The 26,494-nt window shown below is 41.5% G+C and overlaps 1 protein-coding gene across 3 annotated transcripts; it reads right to left on the bottom strand.

The window, feature by feature from the left end:
- Positions 1-7,151: 7,151 nt before the first annotated feature.
- On the bottom strand, positions 7,152-26,434 carry nktr (natural killer cell triggering receptor). Of its 3 annotated transcripts, none has more exons than XM_080855163.1 (17): positions 26,314-26,434; positions 23,926-24,004; positions 22,098-22,172; positions 18,508-18,615; positions 18,172-18,216; positions 16,754-16,841; positions 15,002-15,031; positions 14,445-14,590; positions 13,206-13,437; positions 12,591-12,785; positions 12,366-12,456; positions 11,906-12,054; positions 8,864-11,704; positions 8,530-8,601; positions 8,369-8,428; positions 8,152-8,250; positions 7,152-7,810 (listed from the first exon to the last, which is right to left on the bottom strand). In XM_080855163.1, exons 2-17 carry the CDS (start codon positions 23,981-23,983, stop codon positions 7,741-7,743), a joined length of 4,359 nt encoding a protein of 1,452 aa, XP_080711289.1. In that variant the 5' UTR covers positions 23,984-24,004; positions 26,314-26,434; the 3' UTR covers positions 7,152-7,740. The 3 variants fall into 3 exon arrangements, with proteins under 3 accessions (XP_080711289.1, XP_080711290.1, XP_080711291.1); XM_080855164.1 differs by having other exon boundaries at positions 12,630-12,785; XM_080855165.1 differs by lacking the exons at positions 18,172-18,216; positions 18,508-18,615; positions 22,098-22,172; positions 23,926-24,004; positions 26,314-26,434 and adding an exon at positions 15,727-15,752 and having other exon boundaries at positions 16,754-17,817.
- Between the last annotated feature and the right edge of the window lie 60 nt (positions 26,435-26,494).

Below are 26,494 nucleotides of genomic sequence, written 5' to 3'. Positions count from 1 at the left end.
AAAGGCGAAAGATCCAGGCAAACTAAGTATTCCAAAAAGACAAAGCACAGTAGATCCAAACTTAGAAATCCAAAAAGGGTAAAGCACAAAAGATCAAAAATGTACCCTACACGGGCAGAGTATCCATAGAAATGAGGCAGAGAAGTAATACAGCATTCACAGACTTAAACAGGGCTTAGAGTTTATCAACAGACTTATGGTTACGTTCTGACAGAGATCACAAGACAGACTGAACTTAAATACCAGAGGGCAAACAGATAATTGGTTGAAAGCAAACAAAGGGCAGGAGAAACCAATCAGGATAACAAATAGGCTAATTAAACAGAACAGGTGTGGTAGACAGTGACTGGAAAATCCAGAAAGTGGCAGAAGGCAGCGAAGTTCAGGACAACACAAGAGAACACATGGCATCACAAAAAACACAAGAGGGCACATGGCGGCCAGAGTCCCTTTGCTTAGCAGAGAGGATACTATCAATGTCAGTAAATGCACACTTTACAGCAAATCAAACAAACATCCAAATAAGGAACAGATCAAATAAGGTCTTACCTGCACTTCCTCTACCAGGTCACAGTGCACGACTCTTGGGATGACGGAGATGCGGAAGTTAAGAGGGAAGCCAGACAGAAACCATCTTATATGATTCTGAAATATTCATGATCTGGCAGACCCTAAAACACGACGGATAGGTTTAGAGCCTTTTCATGTAGACTTTACAGACTTAATTTACATTTTTTGGGGGATAATTTTCACACTTAACACGTCTTAATACCATGTACACTTTTTTCCAAACTCTTCACACAGTGTGCTTTTTGAGACGCACACCTCAGCATATCAGATAACCTTTGGTGCAAAATGCACTATAACCACCAAAACACTTCATACTTCACCCAAAAGTGACTCATGCTGCCGTAACTTTGTCAAATGTTCTCTCTCAGGAAGACTACTTTGTCACTCAAAGTACAATGTCCTCAAAAACACAGACAACTTGAAGCATTGCAAAGTGCATATATTATGTGTTGCTGTATCCTCTATTTTTGCACAGTTTAGTGTTGCACAGCTAATGAAAAGAAATTATGAATGAATGACACCTCGAACACATAAAATATGTAATATGAAATGCAGTAGATATGAAATTCAGCTATATGCCTCAAGACACCTCCATGCTAAATGTTCTGAGGTACACTATAGCACAAAAGAAGTGAGCGGAAACCTTTCTATTCCCAGTACAGTAAGTGAAACAATAACACATAAGTCTACCACTAGAAGTGTCCTGCAGCCCTAATGCGGATCCGTGGTGACATTTTTATACACTTCGAATTTACAGTACTTAACCATTCTCACTTGCCTTGAATCTTTAGAAAAAATCTTCAGTCTCTTCTGATAGACATGTTTGTTGTAGTTGCCTTTTTGGGTCACTTTGTCTCATTGATGGCCCATGACTTTCCGCAGCAGTAATAGTGGGAATAGTCTTCAGCATCTTTCCATCTACAGTGATCTACATTTTGTCTGGTTTTGAAATGAAAGTTTACAGTTTTGAACAGATTATCTAAATACCTGCAAAAAATGCTGTAGTTGCACAGTGTTTTGCTGGTGGTAAAAATTGACTGAGACATGTATCCATGAATTTTGGAAGAAGTGGTCCTTGACTGCATTTTGTATCTTAGCAATGGAAAAGTATCCACAGTTTAGTTCACATAGTCTACTGATATGCTGGGTGTGTTGAGTGTTTTGAGAAAGTGTAAATGGTATTGAACACAGTGTGAAAATGATTGGAAAAAACTGTAGCATAAATTGCAGTAGTTCTGAAGTGCTACAAGAGTCAAAAAGAGTTTGTTAAACAATTGCCTACATTAATACAATTTAAGTGAAATTAATTGAAATGTTACCGTATTAAATGTATTATTTTCATGTGTAATGGTTGACTGCAGCACTGTGAAGCTTCGGAGAGTAACCTCCAAACCATGACCAGTAGACATGGCGGTACGACTTTACAATAAGACTCCATTATAAGCGGTCTATAAATGGTTTATAAATAGGTTATTAATTAGGCTGTAAACCCTTTGTAAGTCATTAATAAGCCCTTTGGAAAGATATATTTGGGAAGATCCCCATCCCGTTTCTGCAAAAACTGTAATATTTCCTCACCCGCATTAATCCTGCAAGTGGACATACGTGGGATGGATTTTTCCGTCCCGCTCCTGTGCTAATGTTCAGTTTCTTTCCACCCCCACCCCAAAATCAAAATTACTCCCACAATACTCCTGCGGGAGTGCAGGTCTCTACTCCAAGACAAGAAAACCAAACTCCTTTGTGTGTCCATTCAGAGTAAACGGTTAGGGGTTCAAACCTGTGGCTTTAAGTGTGTCTGCTTACCCTCCTCCTGCAGTCAGAGTTGATGGCCAGGGGAGGGACCCTGGGAGCGTTTGTGCAGCCGCAGATGCCTTTCCAGCACACTGTTTATATCGGCCGGGGTTCCGCACACAGAAACCAACACACATATACACCAACACAAACATACACACGCACACAATAATTCAGACACAGCTTATCACATGAAACAAGGAGAGTACAATTCCCCCCCCCCCCCCCCCCCCCACCAAAACGTATGCAACTACAGCGTCTAAAAACAGAGATGGGCGGGGACTGGGCTTGTCTTGCGATGTAGGTGCGGCATCCCCTCACCTTGAACATGGGATAATGCTGCCGTGGGCGGGGCTGGCTGGGGTCTGCATTGTAGCTGTTGTCTGAAGTAGGGATCAACACACCCAACTGGGACGGAGGCCTATAGTTGACCTGGGACGCTCAGACACAAAATACACTTAACTTGGACTAGTCCAGTCTAGTTAAACAGAGTTTAGACAAAATGTATCTTTTAGGTTATATCAACAATCTTTGCCAGAATCACGGACTACACCTTGAATCACACTACTTAGGCTATCAACTCTGATCATTGGCTTACCTTCTTTCAGAGGTGGCTGTTGACAGTGAGTGTGAGCATAAGTCATTTACATGTGCCTGTGTATGCACACTTCTTTACATACCACATTATGACCACATTAATCCTGTTTGTTGGTTCAGTTTATGCTGTAGGGATAGGTAGTAATATGTGGGTCTGTGTAGGAGTGCCAACACCTTTGAATGTGACAGCAGCAGCCCCATGTGTTGACATTGGTCAAACACGAAGGACTGATAGCGATGGGTGATGTTCTTCTTCAGTTCCACGACAGATGCCTTGCAGACAAACCACTGCTTGAGGGGATAGCCACTATATACACACCTTAAAGGGCTGAAGACAGAGGTAGAACAAGGTTTAGTAGGATTTAAAACTCCTCAAATCATACAAGATAACTAGCCTGGATACCAGACCGAACCCCGCCCACAAAATTTTTGGTCTGGAAGTTCGGTCTGGCACTGCTCCATTGGGGAAAAATTATCACAGTTCCAAAATGGATCTAGCCAATCAAATTGTCAGGGCGGGCTTTATACGATGATGGACAGATGGCTTGAGTTGAATTAACGGTAGATTCGAAATCGTACCAAGATGGCGGCGTCTCGGGAGCCAGTTAGTGGGAAATATTTTATGTGAATTAAGCTATCTACACGATTTTTTTTATGTCTACATTGACTCAGTTAGTTGTGTATGTGCAACACGGATGTTGCAGAGTATTGTAAGTCTTAACTGAAGCCAACTAACCCATTATTGTTAGGTTATTGCTTAGGCTTAGACAAAAATCTATTGAAAAACATAGTAGCTAGCTAGCCTCACTGCTAATAAGTATAACGTGATGCATACCTCACAGATATTGACAGCGCATTCCTTTTGAAAGAGGAACAGAGAAACGCGATAAAGGCATTTTTGCCGTCCTCCTATGGGATCCGGTAAAAGTTTAATGTATCAGATAGTCATACTACGTTGCTCTGATTGGTTCAAGGTATCCAATTGAGCGAAGAGGCATTTTCTTTCCTGGTTCGTTGAAACACGCCCCATAATCACAGCTCAATGGAGCAGTATCAGACTCATATTCTGACTAGAATTATGAGTATGACATCGTCAGGCTACAAGCTAACATTAATGTATCGACTGACAACAGATCTATCAATATGATTAAACTTCAGGTGACAAATGTCAGGTGAGTAGAGCACAGGAATGCACTCTGTGTGCAATTTAACTTGTTTTAAATTTAAAACATGTCACTATGAAATGTACATGTTTAGATTATCTCCATGTAAATTGTACTGCTAGCAAGAACCACACTCAATTTTTTTAGCTCTGCATCCTAAACACACACATATACAGGACAAAGCCACACAGCTTTTTCCCATCTTCTTCATTTGAGATCAGACTAAGGTTATCTTTTAAAAGCACAGCACACAGTTATTCATCTGTATTCTGAAGGTCTCAATATCATATTACTTTATCGTCGTCAACATATGTTGCAGCTATGGTCCCAACTGACCTTAGTGAGAAAAGTCTGTAGTTTAGGCGACATTTTAATCACTGATGTATGAACAGAGCAATTTTGGCCCTTGGTAGGGTAGCAATATAAACTAATATGGGACATGCACTAGAGCAGGGGCTCTCTGTCCAGCTCCTGAAGCACCCTTGCCCTGCACATCCTGAATCTACCCCTGATCAAAGATAGGGGAAGGTCAACTGGATCAGGCTATGTACCCTGAACTAAATCATATCTAATAAACATTTAAGTGTTCAAATTCTGTTAGCTTGTATAAATAGTATATTAAAATGTGATACCAGAAAAGTACAAGTGGTTGGTGGCACTAAGAGGAGAACCAAAGGGTTGGTGAAGAGTAGTCCATCTGTAAAGAGATGGGCATATTAGTGAGAGGGGCATACACATGCACACACACATCCACCCAGAACCAGTCTAGAGCTGGGATTAACAATATTCCCTGGGATTAACAAGATTATGGAATAACCCAAAAAATGTAACAGACTCATACAACAAATTCACTAACACGATCTCAGACATAGCTATATTCTCAATTTATTCTTTCATAAGAGGATCAGACAGAGAAATGTACAAGATCCATCACCCTGGCCAGAACTGGAAGGGACAGTACTGTGGACTGTAAACATTAGACAGAAAAGAGACATCGGTTAACAATACATTAACTGAATAATGGGTCAGTGGCCCACAAATCAACCTCAGTCAAATGTCTAATAAACTTGATTATCTGACTGAAATAAAAATTGCCAAATGCCTTTACTGTCCCAAGACCTGCTTATGACCATAAGTCTCATAAATGACTGATGTATGCAAACACTGTTTGTATATGAACGCTTGCTGCTGTACATTTAGAAGTCCTGTGACTGGATACAGCAGGTCCTGGTGAAGAGCCCCCTTTTGGTCAGGAGGCACAAGTGACAATTGGTCAACTTCAGGTCCGCAAGGGTAATGCCCTGACAGCCTGATGTGCACTCTTAACAAGCACAAAGCAAACTCAAACAAGTAAATCAGAAGGCAATTTGATTTTCAATTACAATTTCATTGACAAAGCTGAATTCAATTAAAATTGCAATGACATACAGCAACATACTGTGACTGTGACATAACTGAATATTAGTTCAGTATTTGCAAACATTTGTAACAGTAAGACTTCCATGTTAATATTAATAATGAATACAACTATGAGAGGCTTTGTGTTGTTTGAATATATTCTATTCTATTCTAAATCTATGTATTCAACACAGTTTAAGATTACTGAAAACTGATCATGTGTACAGGACACACATTAGGACTCACACGCATTGATCAAACTGCACAAGGTTTTGGTTACGTAGAACTGAATCTGTCTTTGGATGTGAAACTTGAATAATTCCTGAAATGCTCAACACACACACATTGACTTCAAGTACACGATTTTATATTTCTATTTATCTCAAAAAACATCAACATTTTATTATAAGAGTTAAACCTTGTCAAATGTCAAATTCTTATTGTTAGCTATGACCTTGACCCAATAGTAGCCTTTCCGCATAAAATACCTATACCATAAATCCTGGAAGGCAAGATTTGTGCTCTTTCACACAGACAAGTTCAAGAATGTTTTATTTAGGCATTCTACATGGGCCTCTTCATCTTTTTTGCATCAGATGAACACAAGATCCGCAGAGCAGAGGCACTTAAGGAGCAGAACGGAGAAACACTGATGTATAGGGCCAGCACTTATTGGCCTTTGCAGAAAATAAACTATCTAGGAGCCCAATATGATCGATCCACCAGAATCTTCACGCATTCATTCACTGCCCAATAACGTGCAAACGAATGTTCCCTTAGAGTTGTTTGGATTTTGGGTCAACATAAAAAAAAACATTTACTGCGGAGGGGTTGTCAAGGAGTGCATGTGTGCGGTATCTGAAACCTTACTTGAGGGAAAACATAAAGCAAATACCTGTCAGCATCATCAGCCACAAAGAAAACTGAAATATTAATCCACAATGTGCTGGCACAGTTGGATGAAGCAATTCAAGAGGCACCATGTGGAGGCTTAGTTGTAGATGAGTCAACTGATGTGTGTGACAATGCGCTGCTGTTAGTTTATGTAAGGTTCTTTAACAAGGAGAAGAGTTCTGTGGAGACTTGTGAGGGGCTACACCCCTTCAGACCAGTACAAGAGGTGAGGATACCCACCTGGCCATAAAGAAGACATTAACAAAGAGGGGAAGAGAGCCGAATCAAGTGGTTTCAATAAGCCCCTGCCATGGTAGGGAGTGAGAAAGGAGCTGTGGCAAGAATGAAAGAGGACAATCCTGACCTCATCTCTTAACCATTGCATAATTCATCAATTGGTCCTGAGCTCCACCCGGTCAGACGAGAAAACTGAGGTGATGAACACAATGATGAGAATGATTAACTTTCTCAGGGCATCCTCTTCCCATCAGCATTGCATGCTCAGGGAATTCCTCAAAGAAGATGCTAATGCTAACGTTGTACGTATATTGTAAGACATGCTATGTCTTGTGAACCCTTTGTAATTGTCTTATTACTTTCCTTACAATTTTTACTGTTTGTTGAATTTAATTACTTCATTTTCTTTGTTCTGGAAAGCACCTTGTGAATCATGCCAGATGCAGCTGCTGTAAAAGTACATTCACCTGAACAATAAGACAACACAATGCTCATGTATTGTAAAAGTATTTAGTATTTGTTGATAGAGAAATCTGCATAGGTATTTTAGTGATGGCAAGACAAAGTTATAAGACTGGTTTACATTCGTGAAAATTATAAGAAATAACAATGCAGTCTGGTTCAAATGTTCATGGTCAGTTTGCTAGTTACAAAAACACATCAACAAATCTGTGTCTGTGCAAGAATACAAGGTGCCCCTGTCTTACATTGGAGAAGCATCTGAAATTGGGCATTTCATAGTCTTTGTAGATCGTGACGCACAATGTTATTTTCATGTTACATCAGGTTATATCTTCAATCTCAAAATAATAAAGAAGGAAAAGCTGTCACCTCTACTTTATGTTCACGATTGGAGGCGCACATGCACGCGCAAAAACAGGAAGACATGGTTTCAAACGCACCTATATACTGTTTGTAATGCACACCATTAAGTATTTACAGTATAAACTTGATTACTTTACACCATGTTAAGATAAAAAAAACTCCCTACTAAACTGAAAGGACATTTCAAATGAGATCATACTTTTAGATAACATCCCCCCCAAAACATGGAAAAGGACAGAAAGTACTCCACTGCAGAGAACCCTCAGCTGTACCGGCTGCTGTGACTGTGACTTCTGTGTCTGGAGGAGCTCCTACTGTACGAACGATACGACCTACATCCGGAAGGAAAAGCACGATCAGTAAGATCCTCATTATAAGTACAATTATGTGTACTTTTATTCATCAGACCACTTTTATCCCAAATACTTTAAGTTACAACAGTGAAGAGTGGTATGATATAAGCAAACAGCTAATCAAGAACAAAACAAAAGTGCTTTAAAGCCCTGCTTCATATTTTTCAGACTTAACAGCCAAGTATAACTGTGGAAAAAAAGGGAAGCATTATCTACAGATATACATTAGGTAATCATTAGGTGTACGACTATGCAGAATATATTTTCAGGGAGGGACAGCCTAATTATCTGAAGTGTAAAGTGTATGGGTGCTCCCTGACCTAGAAGGCCGATCTGAACTGTCACTCCTTCCACGCCGCTGTCTTCTGCTTGTGCTGCGACTCCTACTGCGGCTGGAGTAGCTGTCATTAGAGGCAGACCTAAAACCAACACAAACAAATAAAAAAGAGACTGCAACACATAACGAGCATAATAACACGTAACGAGCCAAAAGGCAGAATAGTGATATATGTGAACGTATTTGAGAATTCCACAAACCTGGACCTTCTGCGTCGAGGGAATGAGTGGCTTCTGGAATGACTCCTACTGTAAGTTCGGCTGTTAAAACCAAAAGCAATATGTTAGTTACTCACTTGTTGACACATATGCTCCTAACCTGTTGGTCATTTTAGCCCGTTCCTCTTTAAGTGACAGCCTACCTGTAAGTGCTGCTCCTGGATCGTGAATGTCCCCGACTGTATCGCCTTCTGCTACGACTTCTGCTGTAGCTCCTGTAGGGGGGAAACGGTTTCATAGAAACATTGATTTTAAATAGAAACTGTATTAAAACATATTGACATTTTACATGATTTAGAAGCAGGGTAATACATAAATAAAAAAATGTATGTCTTGTTCCTTTATATCTAGATTTACTGAAGTACCGTGACACATGCAACACTATTTTCACCTCATTATACATCCAAAGCCTTGTTTTATCTTATCTTAATAACTGATGTGCCAATGCGTATAACCTATAGACACAGTGAAAACTACCTGGAGGAATAACTTGAGCTCCTGGATCTGCTTCGTGAGCGAGTGTAGGAGCGAGAGCGCCCCCTGGACTTGGACCGGCCCCTTGAGGCAGAGCGGGATTTAGAGGGGGACCTGCTGCCAGACCCTGGCATGTCATCACCCGTGGACGAGGATCCCTCCTCGCTGGAACTGTCCTGGTTCCTGGGCCTCTGGTTCAGACGAGCCGTCTTTCGGACCTCGTCGAAGAGGGACCCTGGTCGGACTCGGTTCTTGCTCTTGATCTCCATCCTGAGAGCGGGGGTTTTATCTTCTGAGTGCCCTGAGTATCTGTGGGTCAGAACAGTAGACATCACACTTGCAGCTTGTAGGGCGGTGATTCCTTTCAAAGGTTTCCACCTGGGGTCAATCATCTGGTCTGCTACTGGGTTGCTTGGTACTTTTGGGATTTCCTCGTTTTGTCCTTGAGGATGCTGCACTGTAGAGGTAGGTTTATTCACATGCTCCATTTCTACAGGGTTTTTTAAAGGCGATATCAGCTTCTGTCTCATTTCGACAACTATATGCCCTGTTGGCTCTGTGATGATCTCTGGAACATTTTGATGATCTGGGGTGCAAATCTCCATTTGATCATCTTGTGGTTCTTCCTGTTGGTCACTCTTTGAATAATCCACACTGTATACATTCTTGATATTATTGATATCAGGGACATGGTGATGTGCTGGACTTCTATGGTTACTTGGCTTTGACTTTTCCCTTTTCATTGAATCATTTCCATCTTTAACTGATAAAGGTGTCGCAACCACTGAGGAATTGTCTTGAACTGAAGAGTGACCTCTTTCCACTGGATCCTTATTTCCCAAAACCTTGGTTTTGAGTTGCAAGACCGTGCTTCTTTTGTGAGCGTCTTTCATAGCACTCGTCGTTCCTTGAATGACAGATTCATCTTCCTCTACCTCCTCTCCAAACTCCAGCGGAGGCTGCCAGTGGAAAGTCTCTTTTAGTTTCTGGTGTTTCTTCTTTGACCTCTTTGTTTTGGTTTTCGAACGATGACTCCCCGACTTGGCAGAGCTCTTCCTCTTGTGCTTGTGTTTTCGCTTTGCTTTCTTGGACTTATGCTTCTCTACCTCAGGATGGTCCTCAGTGTGGTCCTCAACGGAACAGTTTGGCAAAGCCGGGGGAGTTAAAGGACGTGGCACTTCTTGAAGTGGTTTTCGAGGTTTCTCAGCAGGTGATATGTTGTCATCCCCTTCAGATTCAGTTGTGGCCTCACCTTCCTCTTTTTCCGACACATGTTTCACATCAGGAATGGTTTGTTTCAGCACTGGCTTGTTTGAATCACTATCAGAGTCCCAGCCTCCTGAGGAATGTGCAGCATTGATGACAGGAATCATATTATTTTGAGGAACATCAAAAGAACCTTCCCATGAAGACTTGCTTTTGGATTCCTCTACTAGCAACGGCTTCGGATTGTGGGCCATACCACTGCTGTAAAGCGTTGCAGCAATCACATCTTTTTGTCCCTTGGACCCATTCTGTCTGAAAACCGAAGCTTTGTGGATGTTAGCACCCTCCTCTCCATATGACACAGCCATACACTCTTGGCCTCCACTAGGCATTGTGTGCTTTGTGTCCTTGTGGCTCATCTTTAGAGAACTGTGATGCTGTTTTCTCCCTCGCTCAGAGGATCTTCTCCTTGTGCTTCCTCTCCTGGGCGAGTCATACGAGTCGGATCTGCTGTAAGACGAGGACCGACTGTCATACCGGCCTGAAGAGCGAATTGTTGATCTCGAGCGGCCCCTGCTTCGAGATCTGCTGTACGACCTGCTGCCAGATCGGCTGCTGGAGGAAGCGCTACGGGAGTGCCTGTGAAGACTCCTGCTCCTGGTCATCCGCCGCCCCCGTGCCTCGTGGCCCACACCGCTTCCCCTTTGAGGCGGAGTCTGACTACGGGACATGAGCTTCTGTAAGGCCAAGTTCTTAAATTGACCGGTTTGAGCAGTGGAGGGAAAAGTGGTCTTATCTTTGATCTCCTGAACACTAACATATGATGGTTTCCATGGCTTCTGACCTGGTTTCCATCGAGACGGAGGGGGGCTGTCGCTGAGAGGGAGCACAGGTACATTCTCAGGTTCTGATGGGGGTGGAGCTTTGGGTTCTATGCTTTGAACAGCTGCCTGCAGTGGAACATTCTTGGGTTTGATGCGGTCATTCAGTTTTGCTTTCCGAGGAGATCTGGATACACGCCGTCTTCTTGACCTCGACAGGGACCTTCCCCTATACATGGATCTGGATGAAGACATGGACCTGGATCTAGACCTAGTCCTGCTCCTAGACCTTGACAGAGAACGTGACCTTGACCTCGATCTGGTCCCGGACAGAGATCGGCTTCTGGAACGCGTCCAGCTTCTTGACCTTGAAGATGATCTGAACTTCCCGTGTGATCTAGAGTAGCTGCGGGAATAGGACCTGCTCTTGGAGCGGGAATAAGACCTGGAATCCCGAGAGGAAACAGACAACCGACCTTTCCTCTCAGATCCAGACCATTCCTTTCTGAGGGAGTGTCTTGGAGATAACAAAGAGCGAGACCTCCTTTCTGCATGGCTGGCCAGCTTTGACTTTCTCCCTGAAGAATGGGAGCCTTCTCCCTCAGACAATGGGGACCCCTTGGGCCTGTGCTTTGAGCTCTTGTGTCTCTTCGAGTGCTTGTGTTTCTTATTCTTTTTCCTGCGCTTTGACTTTTTCCTGTCCTTTCTGTGGTGGTGGTGTGGGCTTGAGTGGACGGATCCATGGTCTGGCAACTGCTCTTTTGATTTGGATCTGGACCTGGACTTGGACCAGGGGCTATCACTTTGGTCGTCCCATCTAATGAGAAAATTATTAAAACATTAAAAACCTGACGAGTATATTCAGACAAAGTAAAATGATTATGGCTCACTTATGTTCTTGCATACTCATCTACTAAACAAGCATACTTGCCTCCTTAGACTTATAGATTTAAAGATACATTCTGACAGTTATAGTTGAACATGACAGTCAATATCTCTCACACATGCCAGTCAGTACCTGTCTCCTTTACTCCATTTCTCCACACTGGGGGGATGGTACGTCGTCGTCCTCTGCATCTCCTCTTTCCAGTGTGGGGGGGTCTCACTGCTGCCCCGCTCCTCTGCTGACTCAGAGCCAGACTTAACACCAGGGGGGGTGTGGTACCTCTGCAGCAAAACAAAAAAAAGACACACTCCATAAGTACTCAAGGCCATACCGCAACTAAAACAGCAGAGGGCTCAAAGGGCATAGATTACCTCACATCCATAAGGTCAACATCAATGGCTTGCTTGGGGAATAAGAAAATAATCTTACAGTTCAAAATTAGACTTTAAGTGGGTATTCAACCATGTCACTGTTTAGAGCCTAGAAGCTAAATGCACATGGTGCAATCTCTTTGTAATGTGTTTTACTATATGTGATTTTCAATGGTAGAGGGAAACATGAAAAAAAAGAGAAGAAGTTGAAAAATAGGTACCATTGTTCCACGGCCTTTGATTTTTCGTCCAGATTTGGTTACAGCTGGTTTTAGATGGTCAGTGGGACCCACAGGGTTCTCTTGCTCAGTACTGCAAAAGCCAAGAAGATGTTATAATTTTTTTTAATAACAATCGTTAAAAACTTAAAAACAAGTGAGACATGACAAATCAAACACACAGTGCTAGGCGTAACCACAAAGTGGCTACACTCTTCTAATAACAACCTTAGGTTCTCCCTGGGTGGGTGTGAGTCGGGAACTGACATGTTTGGGTTCTCCTCCTGTGCAGGCACATCCTTTCGCAGCAGGAACCGGTTCTCCGGCACCGGTGGGATCTCCTCCGGACGAACCACTGGCTTCTCCCGGCGCACGTTCTGCGCCTGGTCCCTACCCTCCTTTTTCTCTTGCTCTTCACCAAGACTGGGAATGAATGATGGGAAAATATGTCAATATTTCACTATTTCACTTACTTTCAAGTTGACCTTATAGTGAAAGGTTGATGAAAGTTATATTACATTTTCATAATTGTCATTTTCCTCATTTATATTAATACCCTTAATACCAAGAGTTAAGCAAACAAAAGCAGACACACAAACAAAAATGCTCCTGCATCCTAATTATTTTTCCTGACCTGATTCTTCAGTATCCATAGAGGCGGAAATTAAATGTTGGAATATATGAATACCAGGTTCTCCTTACTGCGCTTTAAACATCATTAAATATGGAAACTGTAAAATAATTCAATATGCTGCATTTCCTGCAATCAACTCTCCACTGAAGTCAGATATGAGACAGTACAAGACAGTTTGTTCACATCCCAAATCAATAGCTGAGCTTCACCTCCTTCGATCTGAGGGTATGGTTTCACTGCCTTTCTCTCTTCTCTCTGACCCTCGCCTCCTTCTCTTCTTTGAGTGTTTGCTCCTTGAGGCCTTCTTCCTCTTGTGGTGTCGATACTTTCCTCTGGACTCGGCCTCCGACTCCTCGGAGGAGTAGCTAGAGGGAGACTCGGAGGAGCTGCGAGAGGAGTCGGCAGAGTCCATTGCTCCTCTCCTCCTCTTCCGTCTGAGGACTGCAAGAGTTCACAGACAAAGAAGTCAAATTAAAATCACCAGACTTAGGCACAGCAAGATGTGACATTTTGTGACACCATTTCTGTTGCATTTATGCAGTTTATCAGACAGTGCAGTGCCTATATTTCAATAAAACTAAGAAAACTAATTACCACACTTAAGCACACAAGATCTTGTAACATTCAAATGTTACAAAGTAACTGTCCAATTGCAAATATGTGTCCATTTATCCGGTTCATTAGACAGTGTGGTTCATCTCCAATTTGCAGTTAAGGGAATTTCAACAAAACCCATTCTGATTTAAATACACACTCATATGTTTACACTCAGGCAAAACCACTTCTTCATGTGCTAACCATACTTTCTGAACGAAAGCACACGCACAAAAACACACACACACGCACGCGATAGACCAAAGTCACTAAGCTGTTGATGCAAAAATAAAACAGTCACCTTGGGGTTTATTGAAGTTCATACACCATGTTGCCATAACAGAGGCTTCACACTATGTTGCAGTGTTCAAAGGCAAGCTGGTGACAGGATCCAGAAATACAGTGGGCACTGCCAGTGGGCACAGGGGAGTGCATGGCTGATCACAGCTCAATGGGGGATCGGGTTACAAGCCGCCCTCTAAAGCTAGGCCAAGCACTTGCATCAAAATGCTATCCTCTTATGCGCCGCGCACATACGACCCAAACAGCTGACAGGCCAACTCTGAGGCATGAAGACTGACAGGGAATTTCAAAAGGGGCAGGAGCTATCTCTTCGTAAAATGCATGGTGGCCCTCTTTGCAATGTGGCCAATAGATATATATATTTTTAACTGTCCAAATGTCTAATTGTACTGAATGCATAGAAATTGCAACGTTTCAGCAATATCAAGGGAATATACACACAGCCAATGAAGAATATAACCACAGCAGCAATGTGATGAACTTGAAGACAGTAGCAAATGAAAACTCTATGAAAGGAAAAGGACCCCCCCCCCCCCCCCCCCCTTTCTCACCGTCATTTGCGGATTTAGTGAACAGCTGTCCACAGTCAATCACTCTGACGTCAGCGTAAGGTCTGCTGGCAGAGTCCGTCTTCAGGCCCTCTATGTTCCTGATCACCTCAAAGCCAGAGATGACCAGCCCGAAGACCACGTGGACCCTGAGGGAGAGAGAAGATGCACAGGTCAACATCTGCAGTAAACTGAAGACTCTGGGTGAAGACTATAATCCTTGGTTTAAAAACTTGGTCTAAACTTTTTTGAAATTCTATGACAGGCCTGTGTGTCACATTCTAAGGTATTCCGATTTTTTTTTTTTTTAAGGAATAGGAGGAGTTTGGATGTGGCTGCATTCATTATTTACACTTTCGTTATAACTAATACAGTCACAAATATTTATTCTCTATATATTTAGTTAGCATCTATATATACACTATACTATTATTCTTTCTTCACACACCAGAAAATGATAGCCAGCTGTGTCTTCTTTCATACTCCTCACCGTGTGGTGACGTCAGTCATTCATTTAGTCAGGTAACGTAATGTCATGCTTAGGCAGAGAATGAACTTACTCATCCAGGTGTGCCGCCATCTTTGTAGTGCTGTAATGACAATGGAGCAGACCAGGGCAGGCATGTAGGATGGCAGCCAGGCCAGTTCACCAGACGAAGGAGAGAGAGAGAGAAGATGGAGGATCGATGAGGATATGCACAGACTCCTTGCAACTCAAGAGCAGTAAAAATCAACAGGGAAATCTGAATTTTTGCCATAAAAACAACCCGTGACACATAGTCTTGGTAGACATGAGGAATTGCAAAAATCCAGCATGGATCTTTTCTTACACATGACAAACTTAAACTAGAATAACTGACCTAATGAAAAACAATAGTACATTTCAACAGTGGAAGACTGTAAAAGAGATTTAAAAAATATATATAAATAAAAAGAATTGTGTGAACACAAGGTCCTATTGTTTTATATGCCCAAGAAGAAACTTTATATATAAATAAATATAAAATCAGACAAAGGATTGATTAGTACTCTGTAAATACCAATTCATCTCACCAGTCAGATCTAACTGACTTTACAATTTTGAAAGAGAGACACCTTGGGAGCAACTTCAGAATCTTTTAATCTCAATAAAACAGCATAAACATGAACTATCCCAAAGTGCAACATTCAAATAAAAAAATTAAGAAATAAAGAAATGAAGAGAGCCTGCGGATGTAGTGAACACAAACTAATCAATCATAAATACACAAGTCAGGAGAAGCACAGCCTTGGAGTAACACATTACCTTGGAGGAGCAGGATGCTAGAGTTTCTGCAAATTTTACACAAAAACGGCAAGAGAAAAAATGTAACATTGGTAGGCAAAAAAGGAGTCCAAATCTTTTGTCATACTGTAAATGTTTCTAAATGCATTGTTCAGGAGGAGGTCAAAGGGAAAATGAACATGTTGAGATTGTCTGTACCACACATACATAAATTAGATTATGTAGTGCTTCCCAGAAACAAAAACAAAAAAAAACAAGACACACAAATGGGGATTATTACTCTGGTCAAGCAGACAAAGGACTACAGTCCAGCGAAGCTACGGGATAAGAAAACATGCAAGACAAGAAAAACACATGAAAACAAAAGCCATCAAAACTAGACAAAACTAAAGCACAATCCCTAGCTGACAGAAGCCAAGTATAACCAGCTTGATTCTTTTCCAAAATGACCTGGTTGCAAGGAGGTTAATGGAAGCATATGTAGCATTTAAATGTACAATGTAAAGTGAACAATATTCCCATATATCTTCCCCAATAAAATGCTTACACTCAGTTCTGGAGCAAAAACTGTAAACCCTAACTCTAGATAAATATCACAGATTCCGATGGAAATGCAGTACTAAACAGTACCTAAAAGAAGCTGATACACTTCTTTTGTGTTAAGCCTCTAGAATTAACAGTGTATGGACAGATATTTAAAGGGACAATAACTGCAAAATCCCTGCATGGCAGGAAAGCAAGTCTCACATAGTTTTAAATACATATCTTGTACAATACAATCCTTTGAAAAATTCATATTATTATCAACATTATCAGCAACAGGGAAACACTGTTAAAGGTGTTGTGCCTTAAAATGTAAATATTATATTTGGGACAGCGGAGACTTCCTTTCTCTGCAATACAGTGGCAGTGGAATCACTGACATCTAGCCAATGGCGTCCCTTTAAACAGACTGGGGGAGGGGGTGGTGCTTTGAGGGGATGGCGTGGTGACATCTGTGTGAACAGTGCTTCCCAAACCCCCTGGCAACAGAGTGAAGCATACTCACATGAAGAACTGGGAGCCGTTGGTGTTCTTGCCCCTGTTGGCCATGGACAAGAGGAAGGCCCGGTCATGTTTGAGAATAAAGTTCTCGTCTGTTCGGGGAGGGGTATGGAGAGAAAGAGAGAGAAATTGAAGAGAGTGAGAGACGAGGTCGGGAGACTGTGCTGAGGAAAGGGTATTTTTTTCCCAAAGAGGTGCTGAGAGAGAGAGAGAGAGAAAAAGAGAGACTTCTACATTCATTCATGCTAATATTTGACTGCACTAATTCACTATATATGATTTTCTTTCTGCTTCAAGGCCTACAAATCAGTGAAATCCACAGAAAAATGAAGGGATCAGCTGTGAAAGGCGACAACCATGTTGCAGATGTTGCAAAATAAAGCGCTATTCAATCTGTGATAAACTTATCTGAAAATGAATCTTGCATTGCTGCCTGTCTCTGCAAAATCCTCCCTATCCGAGCAGTTTGCATCATAACCAGAACGAAAATGACCAAATTAATAAAAAGGTCAAGAAAAAAAATATTGTGTGCAGCTTTCCATTCATCTTCCCTTACTTTGTGTTGTTGCCTAGGAACATAGGTAAATATTGGTAAAAATAAAATTTGGCAACCAAATAATGTTGGGTGCAAAAAAAACAGTGGGGGCAAGGGGATGGGGGAATAATCGCACTTGACGTTGTACAAGCAAAACAGACCAAGTGCCTTTGAGTGTTTGTGAGGGCAGCTAACCCAAACCCAAAGCTCAACAAAACAAACTTGAAAAAAAAAAAAAAAAAACACAAAAACTCCGCCAAAACACACCCTCGACCTAAAAGCCTTCAAGTCATTTCTCTGGCTTCTGTAGAACACCACAAAAAACCTTAAATCTCAGACATCCATCCGTTCATCCACGCATCCATCTATCCATCCATCCATCCATCCGTCAAACCACAGAGCACTGCAAATAAACACTGTGAGCCTTGAATTCAGACAGGGAAGATGGACAAGGGAGTGATGGGGGGGGAGGAGAACAGATGTTTAGATTGTGTAGCTGCACTGTGCACGTATCTTACCTTATCATTGCAAAAGACCACACTCTATAAATAAAAGAATATGTTGAAAATTTTAGGCAGGAAGATTGGATCTTTCAGTAAAGAGAAAAAAATGCCTAGCCCCCATGCTGTAACTTAAAAAAAAAAAAAGGAAAAGAAAACCTTACAGGAAACAATTCAAGAAGTAACAGTCTGCAAGTAACGTTCATCAGATGTCTATGTCTTTCTGGAATCCCATGCACGAAGCTAGCTGTCCATGCTACTTTTAACTCATGCAGAGGCAGTTAGGACAGAGGAGTTGAGAAGAGTAGCTGGTTATTTAAGGAGTTAAGTGACATTAGCAATCCAGATTGTTCCACATCTCGTTTGGTAGTCAGGGTAGCCTCTTACCTTCAAAATAGCCACCATATATAGACTCTCCGCCTCTTCCATTGCCTACAAAGGAAAAACAAGAAAATTCAAGAAATCACGAGGTGTATACATCTTTAAAGACATCTTGTGAGGCACTACATATGATAACAAACAAACAAGAAAACCTTTTCAAATAAGCTGCAACCTCGGAATTAAATTAATAAGATCATTATTGCTTCCGAATTCGATTACAAGTGACGTTCAACATGAAAGCCATTGTGGTTTAATCTTTTGTTCTTGGTCCCTATTCATATCTATGGCATTTCCTGACTTTAGTCAGCCTGCAGTGTTAGTTCAGTGAGTTTTCATGCCTACCCTCAGTGAAGTCTCCACCCTGGACCATGAAGTTCTTTACTATGCGGTGGAAAGTGGAACCTTTATAGCATAGTTTTTTCCCTGTCGTTTTGCTGGTTCCTTTTTCACCTGTAAAAACACACACAGAAAATGCATCAGAGCCTCCATTTTTTCTCTCTCAACCCGTGTCATATTTACCCAAAGGGTCAACTCCAGACAAAAATGGTTCTCAATAAGATATATATAAATTCTAATTACTCTGGAACAACATTTATCTATTAGGTGTTGCCTATGAAGACAAGATGCTACATGAAAAACACAAGTTCAGTGAATAGCAACATAATTTGAGTGGCAGGCCTGTCCTGTTCCCAGAGCTCTCAAGCACTGCATATTTATGGTCTCTTCCTTCTCGGCCACCCCCATCTCAACTCGCCAGCCATCCACACACAGCTGACTGGACCAGTCAAAGGTTTTATAAAACACGCCATGAGTTTAAACAGGTGGGCCATAGGAAAGGAGGACATGAAACATGCACCGCAGCAGTTGTAAGCCACATGATGGCCAATCTCTGATTTACTGGTTTGTCTCTCAGGGCAGTAAAGAGCACGTTGCAGCCAACTGTCAGTCTCGCATATTCACCGGGTGACGATTGTGACACCCTAGCGGGGGATTATTAAAGCCAGTACGCTATTGGTTGTCGATGACAGGCGGCAATCTGGCTGTACCACTCGGGTTGCTAACGTGCCAACACACGTTGCTCTGGTAACTCGAGATGTTTTTTTGGTACCGGCTTCCCGTTTTCAGGAGGAATCAATGAGAATCCCCAGATATGGAGTCAAGGACAGAGAAGAGGAAAAATGAAAGAGACCATATCACACACACACACACACACACACACACACACCTAATTTGATATTCGTGCACCGGGGGTTCTTATGCGCAATACAGAAGGGCATCGTGTGAAGCTATTTTGATAACATGCACACAGACCTAAGCACCTTCGAGGGCGGGCCAATGCCTAATTTAGGTGTCTGGTCATAAAGGTAGACATTACACGGAAATTGTTTTGAGGAAGGCGTTCAGCCACTTCTTTCTTTGAAATGTAATCTGCATCTTGGTTTTCAATGTTTAGCAGGCACATCTAATCGAATCTCTCATCTAATGTCATGTTCCGTTTGACAGCATAACACTGACCACCAAATTATTAAATTGGCCGGTCATTTTACTCACGTTGCACAGCGGGTCTGTCAACATTCAGTAATGGCGTTTGAATTAGAGCAGGGCTGCCCAATTTGGGGCCCGCGGGCCAAATGTGGCCCGCGCTGGATTTATTTTGGCCCGCGCTCCGGTCAGAATTATAGTTAGAACGTCATTTGTTAGACAGCATTTTAACCCAGTTTTAACAGGGTCTCTGTTTCAACGTCATATTTAACTAAGACTGGTTGCAGTTCACTGCTTGGCCACAGTTTTAACATGGTTTCAGATGGGTCAAGGGGGGCGCTATTGACCTTTTGTCAATACAGATCCATATCTATGGTTATCTTGTTGCTATGCTAGCTAACTAGCTAGCTTTTACCTTAACCTTAAACGATTTAAATGGAAGAGCTCCGTTTGCATGAAATGATAGCTAGTTATCTAGCTGATGTTATAGTCTTCTCAACTTACATGTATAATGGGAAAAGGTAGAACAAGTTCATATTCATGTGTTCAAATTCACACATGTCAACACGAGTTTAGCAACTGCCAACTGTAAGTACCTTACTTATGTTTGTGTAAAGAATGTTGAAATGAAATATGAAATCAACCAGTAGTCAATGTGCAAGCTCTCTCTCTCTCTATCTGAGTTGGGGCAGTCTGTCCTTCAGTTGAGGTCAAGGCATGATGCTCTCTTGCTACAAGTTTCACCTGTTCGTGTTGGCTTAACAAATGTTTGTGGAGGTAGCCTTTGGAGTCAAGTGCTGTCACGGCGCTTGTTTCCACGGCACAGCTTACACGTAACTGTTATATCTTTCTCTTTTGACGGATACAAATAGAAAATAATGGGAGTATTTCCATCGAAACATCAGTAGTCACTCTTGTTGCCTGCAATCATGTTTATTAGCCTTTAACTTGCTGTTAGTTGATTGGCCATTATATAAGTCTCCTACCTATCTTCCCTGTGTATACTAATAGATTACATTAAATTAGTATGATATGTTAATAAATGTTTCTTTTTTTAACCTGAAGCAAATGTTATCTTTCCCCATTATTTTCGTCTTGGAGTATACCAGAATGCTTAATTTACATGTTAAAATAACAAAAAAATCTGGGGGGGATACCCCCGGACCTACCTACAGGGGCTTGGTTTGTCACCTTTTTTAGCCCTTCTTAGTTTGCAGGTAAGAATATTAATGGTAATGTTAATTGGGTACACATATGCACTACATTTCAATATAATGGGACCTGACCTAACATGAAACTCTGGTTTTGGCCCGCGGCCCTCCACTCCGATTAATATTTGGCCCCTGACAAGAAAGCATTTGGGCACCCCTGAATTAGAGGCAACAACCACATAAAATAAATAAATAATTAAATTAATAATTTTCCTTATTTCTAATGTAGCTTGCTTTCATGCATATAATTTGAGTCGATCTTAAAGCATGTGAAGACCACAACAATGATTACACTTTTGGTGGTTTGAACTGTGCTGTGCTTTTATCAATTCAATATGTTATAGTGAATCATTTCACAATGATAATTCAACCGTTTAAATATTTGTATCACTGACAAACAAATAACAAGTGGCTTGTCATCACAGAACTTTGGTTACCTAACCTAGCAGGCATGGAGAAAACTGATCGGCCAAACGGAAGTAGCCTGGTGTTTCATTATTTGCAACCAAAGACCAGGCTGACAGATAGGGACTGATGAATGATGTCTGGAGAACAGACTGTCCTTGCTGAACCGATTAATAGAAGAAGAAAAAAAGAGAGAGGAAAGAGTCCTCACTTCATCAGGCATTTTTCTCTTAACATTGCCTGCAGATGACTTCATCTATACAAGATGTGACATGGAAGCTACTTGGTTACATTCCTCAGGAAGAGCCTGTTATAGAATAAACATTTTGGGCGCAAAGCAAGCACAATATATTGATAAATTGCCTCAGTGGTCAAATGTAATGTTACTGATGTGCTGTTGGTAATGGTGATGGAGGGCACATTCTCACTGAAGTGCAACTAGTGACACAACTCAGCTATTTGCAAAACCCAGAGCAAATTATATTTTTGTGTAATTTTAAGTAATGGAGAAATGAATGCAGTTCCCCTGCCTGTTCCACAAAGGGGTTATAAAGAATGTCTGTGAACTGTGAAAAAAAATACCATATAGGCTATAATGAAGTTTCATATTGCATTAATTTCACAAAATAATAAGCCGGGACAGTCATTTCACCCCCGAGTTAACTGGGTAGTCCACCTCAGCAGCCTATCTAGCGCACAGTAAGAGAAACTGATCAAAACATCAAGTGACATGACTTAACTCTTTCGATGAGAAATAAAGAAAGTTGTTATACTTAAGGTAGTATTCATGCCTTCAGTAATATTCAGAAATATGATTTGACTAACTAGACTCACCAGTGCACAAACAGAGAAAGTTTTTGCTCGTCTTCGGACAAACATCGGAGAAGAGTTGAAAGACAATACGTCCAACTAGAGAAAAAAAAAGAAGTGAAATCTCAAATTACTTTTTGAAACACATATGCACATTCAAGACAGAGTAGCAGCTGCTATGTTCTAGTTATGCCTTTCCTCCGACATTAATTCATTATAAATGAGAACAGTTTAAATCACAGTTGTTTACCTCATAGACAAACCACATACATGTATAGGACATACCAGCCACATTTTCTCACAGGGCATGATGCATTTCATAAAGATGCAATAAGAAAAACAGAAGTTACATGCACACAAGATCACATTAGCCCTGTTTACACTGCTGGCCACTGGTGCTTAAACCTAGCTCCTGGCTTAGGGTGTTTTCACTGTACTGGGCTGGGCTGGCTGGGCTGGGCTTAACCAGGAACCTTAACCAGCAATCTACCAACAACTACCCAGCTCAACGGTCAGGGCCACAAGTACACAAACCTGTGCTTTCACGTCATGATAGTTACTATGGTTACAATTCTGTTTATACTCGGTAGCAAAATGGGGCTAACTTACCAGCTAGATAACAAACAAACACAGTTTACATAATTAACAGATTCATGTTATTTTCATTATCCCACATTTCTAATAACACCCTTGTTTCATGTGTGGTCCCATATCATCTGCCCCATTCACAACTTTGTATCTAACATGCCCCGTCTTCAACATGCCAGCACCAAAATATCATCCAGTGGACAAAAATATATTACATCCTTAGGGTACACAATGGCTATAATAAGCAGGATAGCTCAATTTTTGCTGCTTGCGGTTGGGCTCCGTTTTGTTTGTCAGTCCATGGAATGTTGTACAGTGTCTCTATGGCTGCAATGTTTGTTGTAGGTTACATAGCCTATAGTAAGTGCATCAGGAACATTAGTCCTGGGGCTTGTAGCCCAGAACAATTCTCTTGGGCTTAAAGGTCCAGTGTATAGTTTTAAGTGCCATCTAGTGGTAAGAGTGCTGAACAGCAACAATTATGAATACTATACTAAATTTCTACAAATAGATGCCACTAAAGACTACACACTGTACCTTTAAGTTCCTGGGCTGGTGTAAATGGTGTAAACGAGGCTACTGGTACACAGTAAGCCTGCCTTTAGCAGTATTGGTTTTGACAGCATGGGTTGCAACATGTTAATAATGAGCAAGCAGGCGAGACACACGGCTCAACCCCACTGTCTGTGGCTGATTAAAACAACACTGCTGGGCATGAGGCCACCGCAACTCTTCACCCAGCGGTTTAGTACAAGGTATTTTAACAGCTTTCGTCATAAAAAACGCAGAGCCGGATTGCATATGTGGCGTTTGAAAAGGTCTACAAACCCAAACTTCTACAGAAAGCCCTGGAGTCATTTATTCCTTTTACCATATTTTAACCAAAGCGTTATCTCGGAATGTTAACGGCCTAAAACAACTATGATTTAGCATATAAAGGAAAACAATCACACCTACTTTAAACTTAATCAAATGCAAAAGAAAAATGTTGAATGTGGCCTGTATCCATCTTTCCCTCACTCACCTCACACAGGCAGGTAACAGAATCAATTACGCACATACAAACAAGTATACACACAAAAAACACTCTCCACAAACACACATGCGCGCGCACAAACACACACACACACACACACACACACAATGTTTAAACCTCCTATTTGTTTTTTGTGTGTTTGATACAGCACAAAAAAGAGACACTGCCTAAAACATGGCCAAATGTAAAACAATATTTATAAAAATCAGCTGAAAGGCCTCTTCTTACCTGGCTCCCGATTGATCTCCACATCAAAGTAGCACTGGGGCCTTTCCTTCACCCCCATGCTGAGAACAGTCTAGGCGTCCTGTAACACCAAACACACACACACACACCAGCTTAACTCGCATTAACTCAAGCGTCTCTCTCCTCCCAAAAGATGTACTGAAATCACAGGTCTTTCTGAAAATGATTCTGAGTTTTGGCAGGCGAGTACAGGTAGACTGTACTGCGCTGAGGAGGAGGCATTTCTTACAGGACTGAGAGGGAGGGAGAGGGGATAGCCTAACGTTCCCCGAGAGGGGAGGAGCACCTCGTCAGCCAGCCACATGCCAATCCACACACATGCCTCTCTCTCATCTTTTACCCCCCCAGTCCAACTGTTGCCCTGGCAGACGCATGGGCATCTAGTATCCCCCAAGGCTACCACTGGCCCCCTAACAATGTTGTGAATGACAGGACAGGTTTACTGCAGGCTGGTTTCATAATCGCAGGGCTAAACTCAGAAATTAACTGACAGTGAAGGATGCATAATATACAGTGGCAGGCTTCCTTCAGCACGCAATCGCCAGCCTTGATACTGAGAGGAGCGTATCTGTACAACCTCAATGATGTAATGGCTTTTGAAGAAAAATTAAATAGTAGATTTACCAATGCTTAGGTTCTGTAAAGTTCATCGTTATTGATATTGATAAGAATCAAAATTGAATAACTAAATTAAATTGAACTGAACAATAAAAGCTCAGGACCTAAAACTCTCATGATGTACAATTGATCACTTTCATTTTCACATGACGGCCATTTGTATATCAAAGACGACCCCTTTTATTCTGCTCATTTCCTATCTCTCTGTATATCTCTGTATACGTACATAAATGGAAAACCTAAAAGGACTTCATATGAGCAAAAAAGATATGGCAAGCTATCTAGGTATGTGGATTAACGTGCTTCCCAAGCTGCTCAAGCCTCATATCAACATTCCACACATAGAATAAAACCAGGGAGCCTTTGCAGGAATTTGCTTGAGGTGTAACAAGTCTCAAATTACATGCAGACATGATTGTCTTTTCTGTAAGGCCTACTCCCAAGACACAGTACCCTATCCTGTTGGACTATTACAATTTAAAGTACTTTTCTACCTCTTAATTATATAAGGGGGTCTGCAAAACACAACAGTTTATCCTTAACAAACAGTCCACAGGCTTAACATTGTGTACCTTAAAGGAATTCTCTGTGTCTGTGTAGAGGGGGATGTGTTGCCAGCTATAAATAGCACTGTATTCCCAAGTGCTGAGGGTGTGTACATGTCCTAAATGTTAGCAAATAACAGGTCTGTAGGCAAAGGTTTTCAGGCATTACTTAAGTTTGAAGTTGATAGTACCACTGACCTGTAAAGTATATGGTCCTACCGTTATGATGTTGGATTCGTGACATTTAAAGCAATGCCTAATAATTGCTAAAACCTGTGCTACCACCTTGCATGTCCAGCAGTGATCAAGGGATGTAACGTGAACTGCGAACTACACAAAATGATATATTGTATACAGTCACATCAAACCATCTCCCTATTTCACGTGACAATAAAAAGCCGCAACTGCTGTGACGTGAAGCATTAATTAAACATTAACATAGCTAGCTGCGTGCATTATCACAGGCAGTAAACCACATCCGAGATGCTGGGATGTTGCCAACAAGAAGCATTGGTCTATCAACCTGCCTAGCACAGACGCTAGTTAGGCCCCTTTAGATTGTTTGGCTAGCTTATTAGCTTCATGATTTTGTTTCCTGCAATAAGCAACACGTCCATGAAACGTGGGCTGCATAGATACCTATTCTGTAATCCAAATAAACGTGCCTGTGAAAACTATCGCCGTCCGCAATAGCAAACGTTAGCAAATTAATGCGTCGGGGGCTTCAGTATTGCATATAATAATAATACTATGAATTACTAACTGTGTAACGGTTCCATCCGAAACAATACCTTCTGTCTTTGCTAAAAGCAGTTTTTATTTGATCAGTAAGCTCCAACAGTTGTTAAATCGAAAACAAGATTGTAATACAGAAAGGCAGCTGAACGTAAAATGCATTGCCAGTAACATCTAAACACCTGAATGTGTCATTTCCAGTACCTAAAACTTCGCAGGTAACGTTAGCCTGTACTCCTCAATTATTTGATAGCATAGTTGATTTAGCGACTAGCGAGCGAGCTAGCTAGCATCGATTGTGGGCTCGCAAAAATATGTCCCGTTGGTGTGTTTAATGTATCTATGCACTCACAAATCAATCGTGATAAATACAACTGCCCCAAATAAAATGCCTATGACAGACAGTACACTATACGCGGACACATAGCCTCAGATTTCTCAGCGAGCGAATTTTAGACCGAACAAACCCTACCTGTTCGGCCCTGTCGAAGCTTTGTATTGCGGAGAATGAATTTCCACCACCAGGCTCGATCAGATGTTCCAACTACCCATTGCCTGATGGGAACTTGGATGGGTCATTTGCAAGTCAACAAATGGGCTGCCCAGTTTGCAGTATTTTGAGGAAAAGTTTTATCATAATAATTTCTAGACTA

The sequence above is a fragment of the Sprattus sprattus genome (genome assembly GCF_963457725.1).
Source record: "Sprattus sprattus genome assembly, chromosome: 17".
NCBI lineage: Eukaryota > Metazoa > Chordata > Actinopteri > Clupeiformes > Clupeidae > Sprattus > Sprattus sprattus.
Note: the sequence above shows the minus strand (reverse complement) of the source record. Positions and strands in the feature narration are given on the sequence as shown.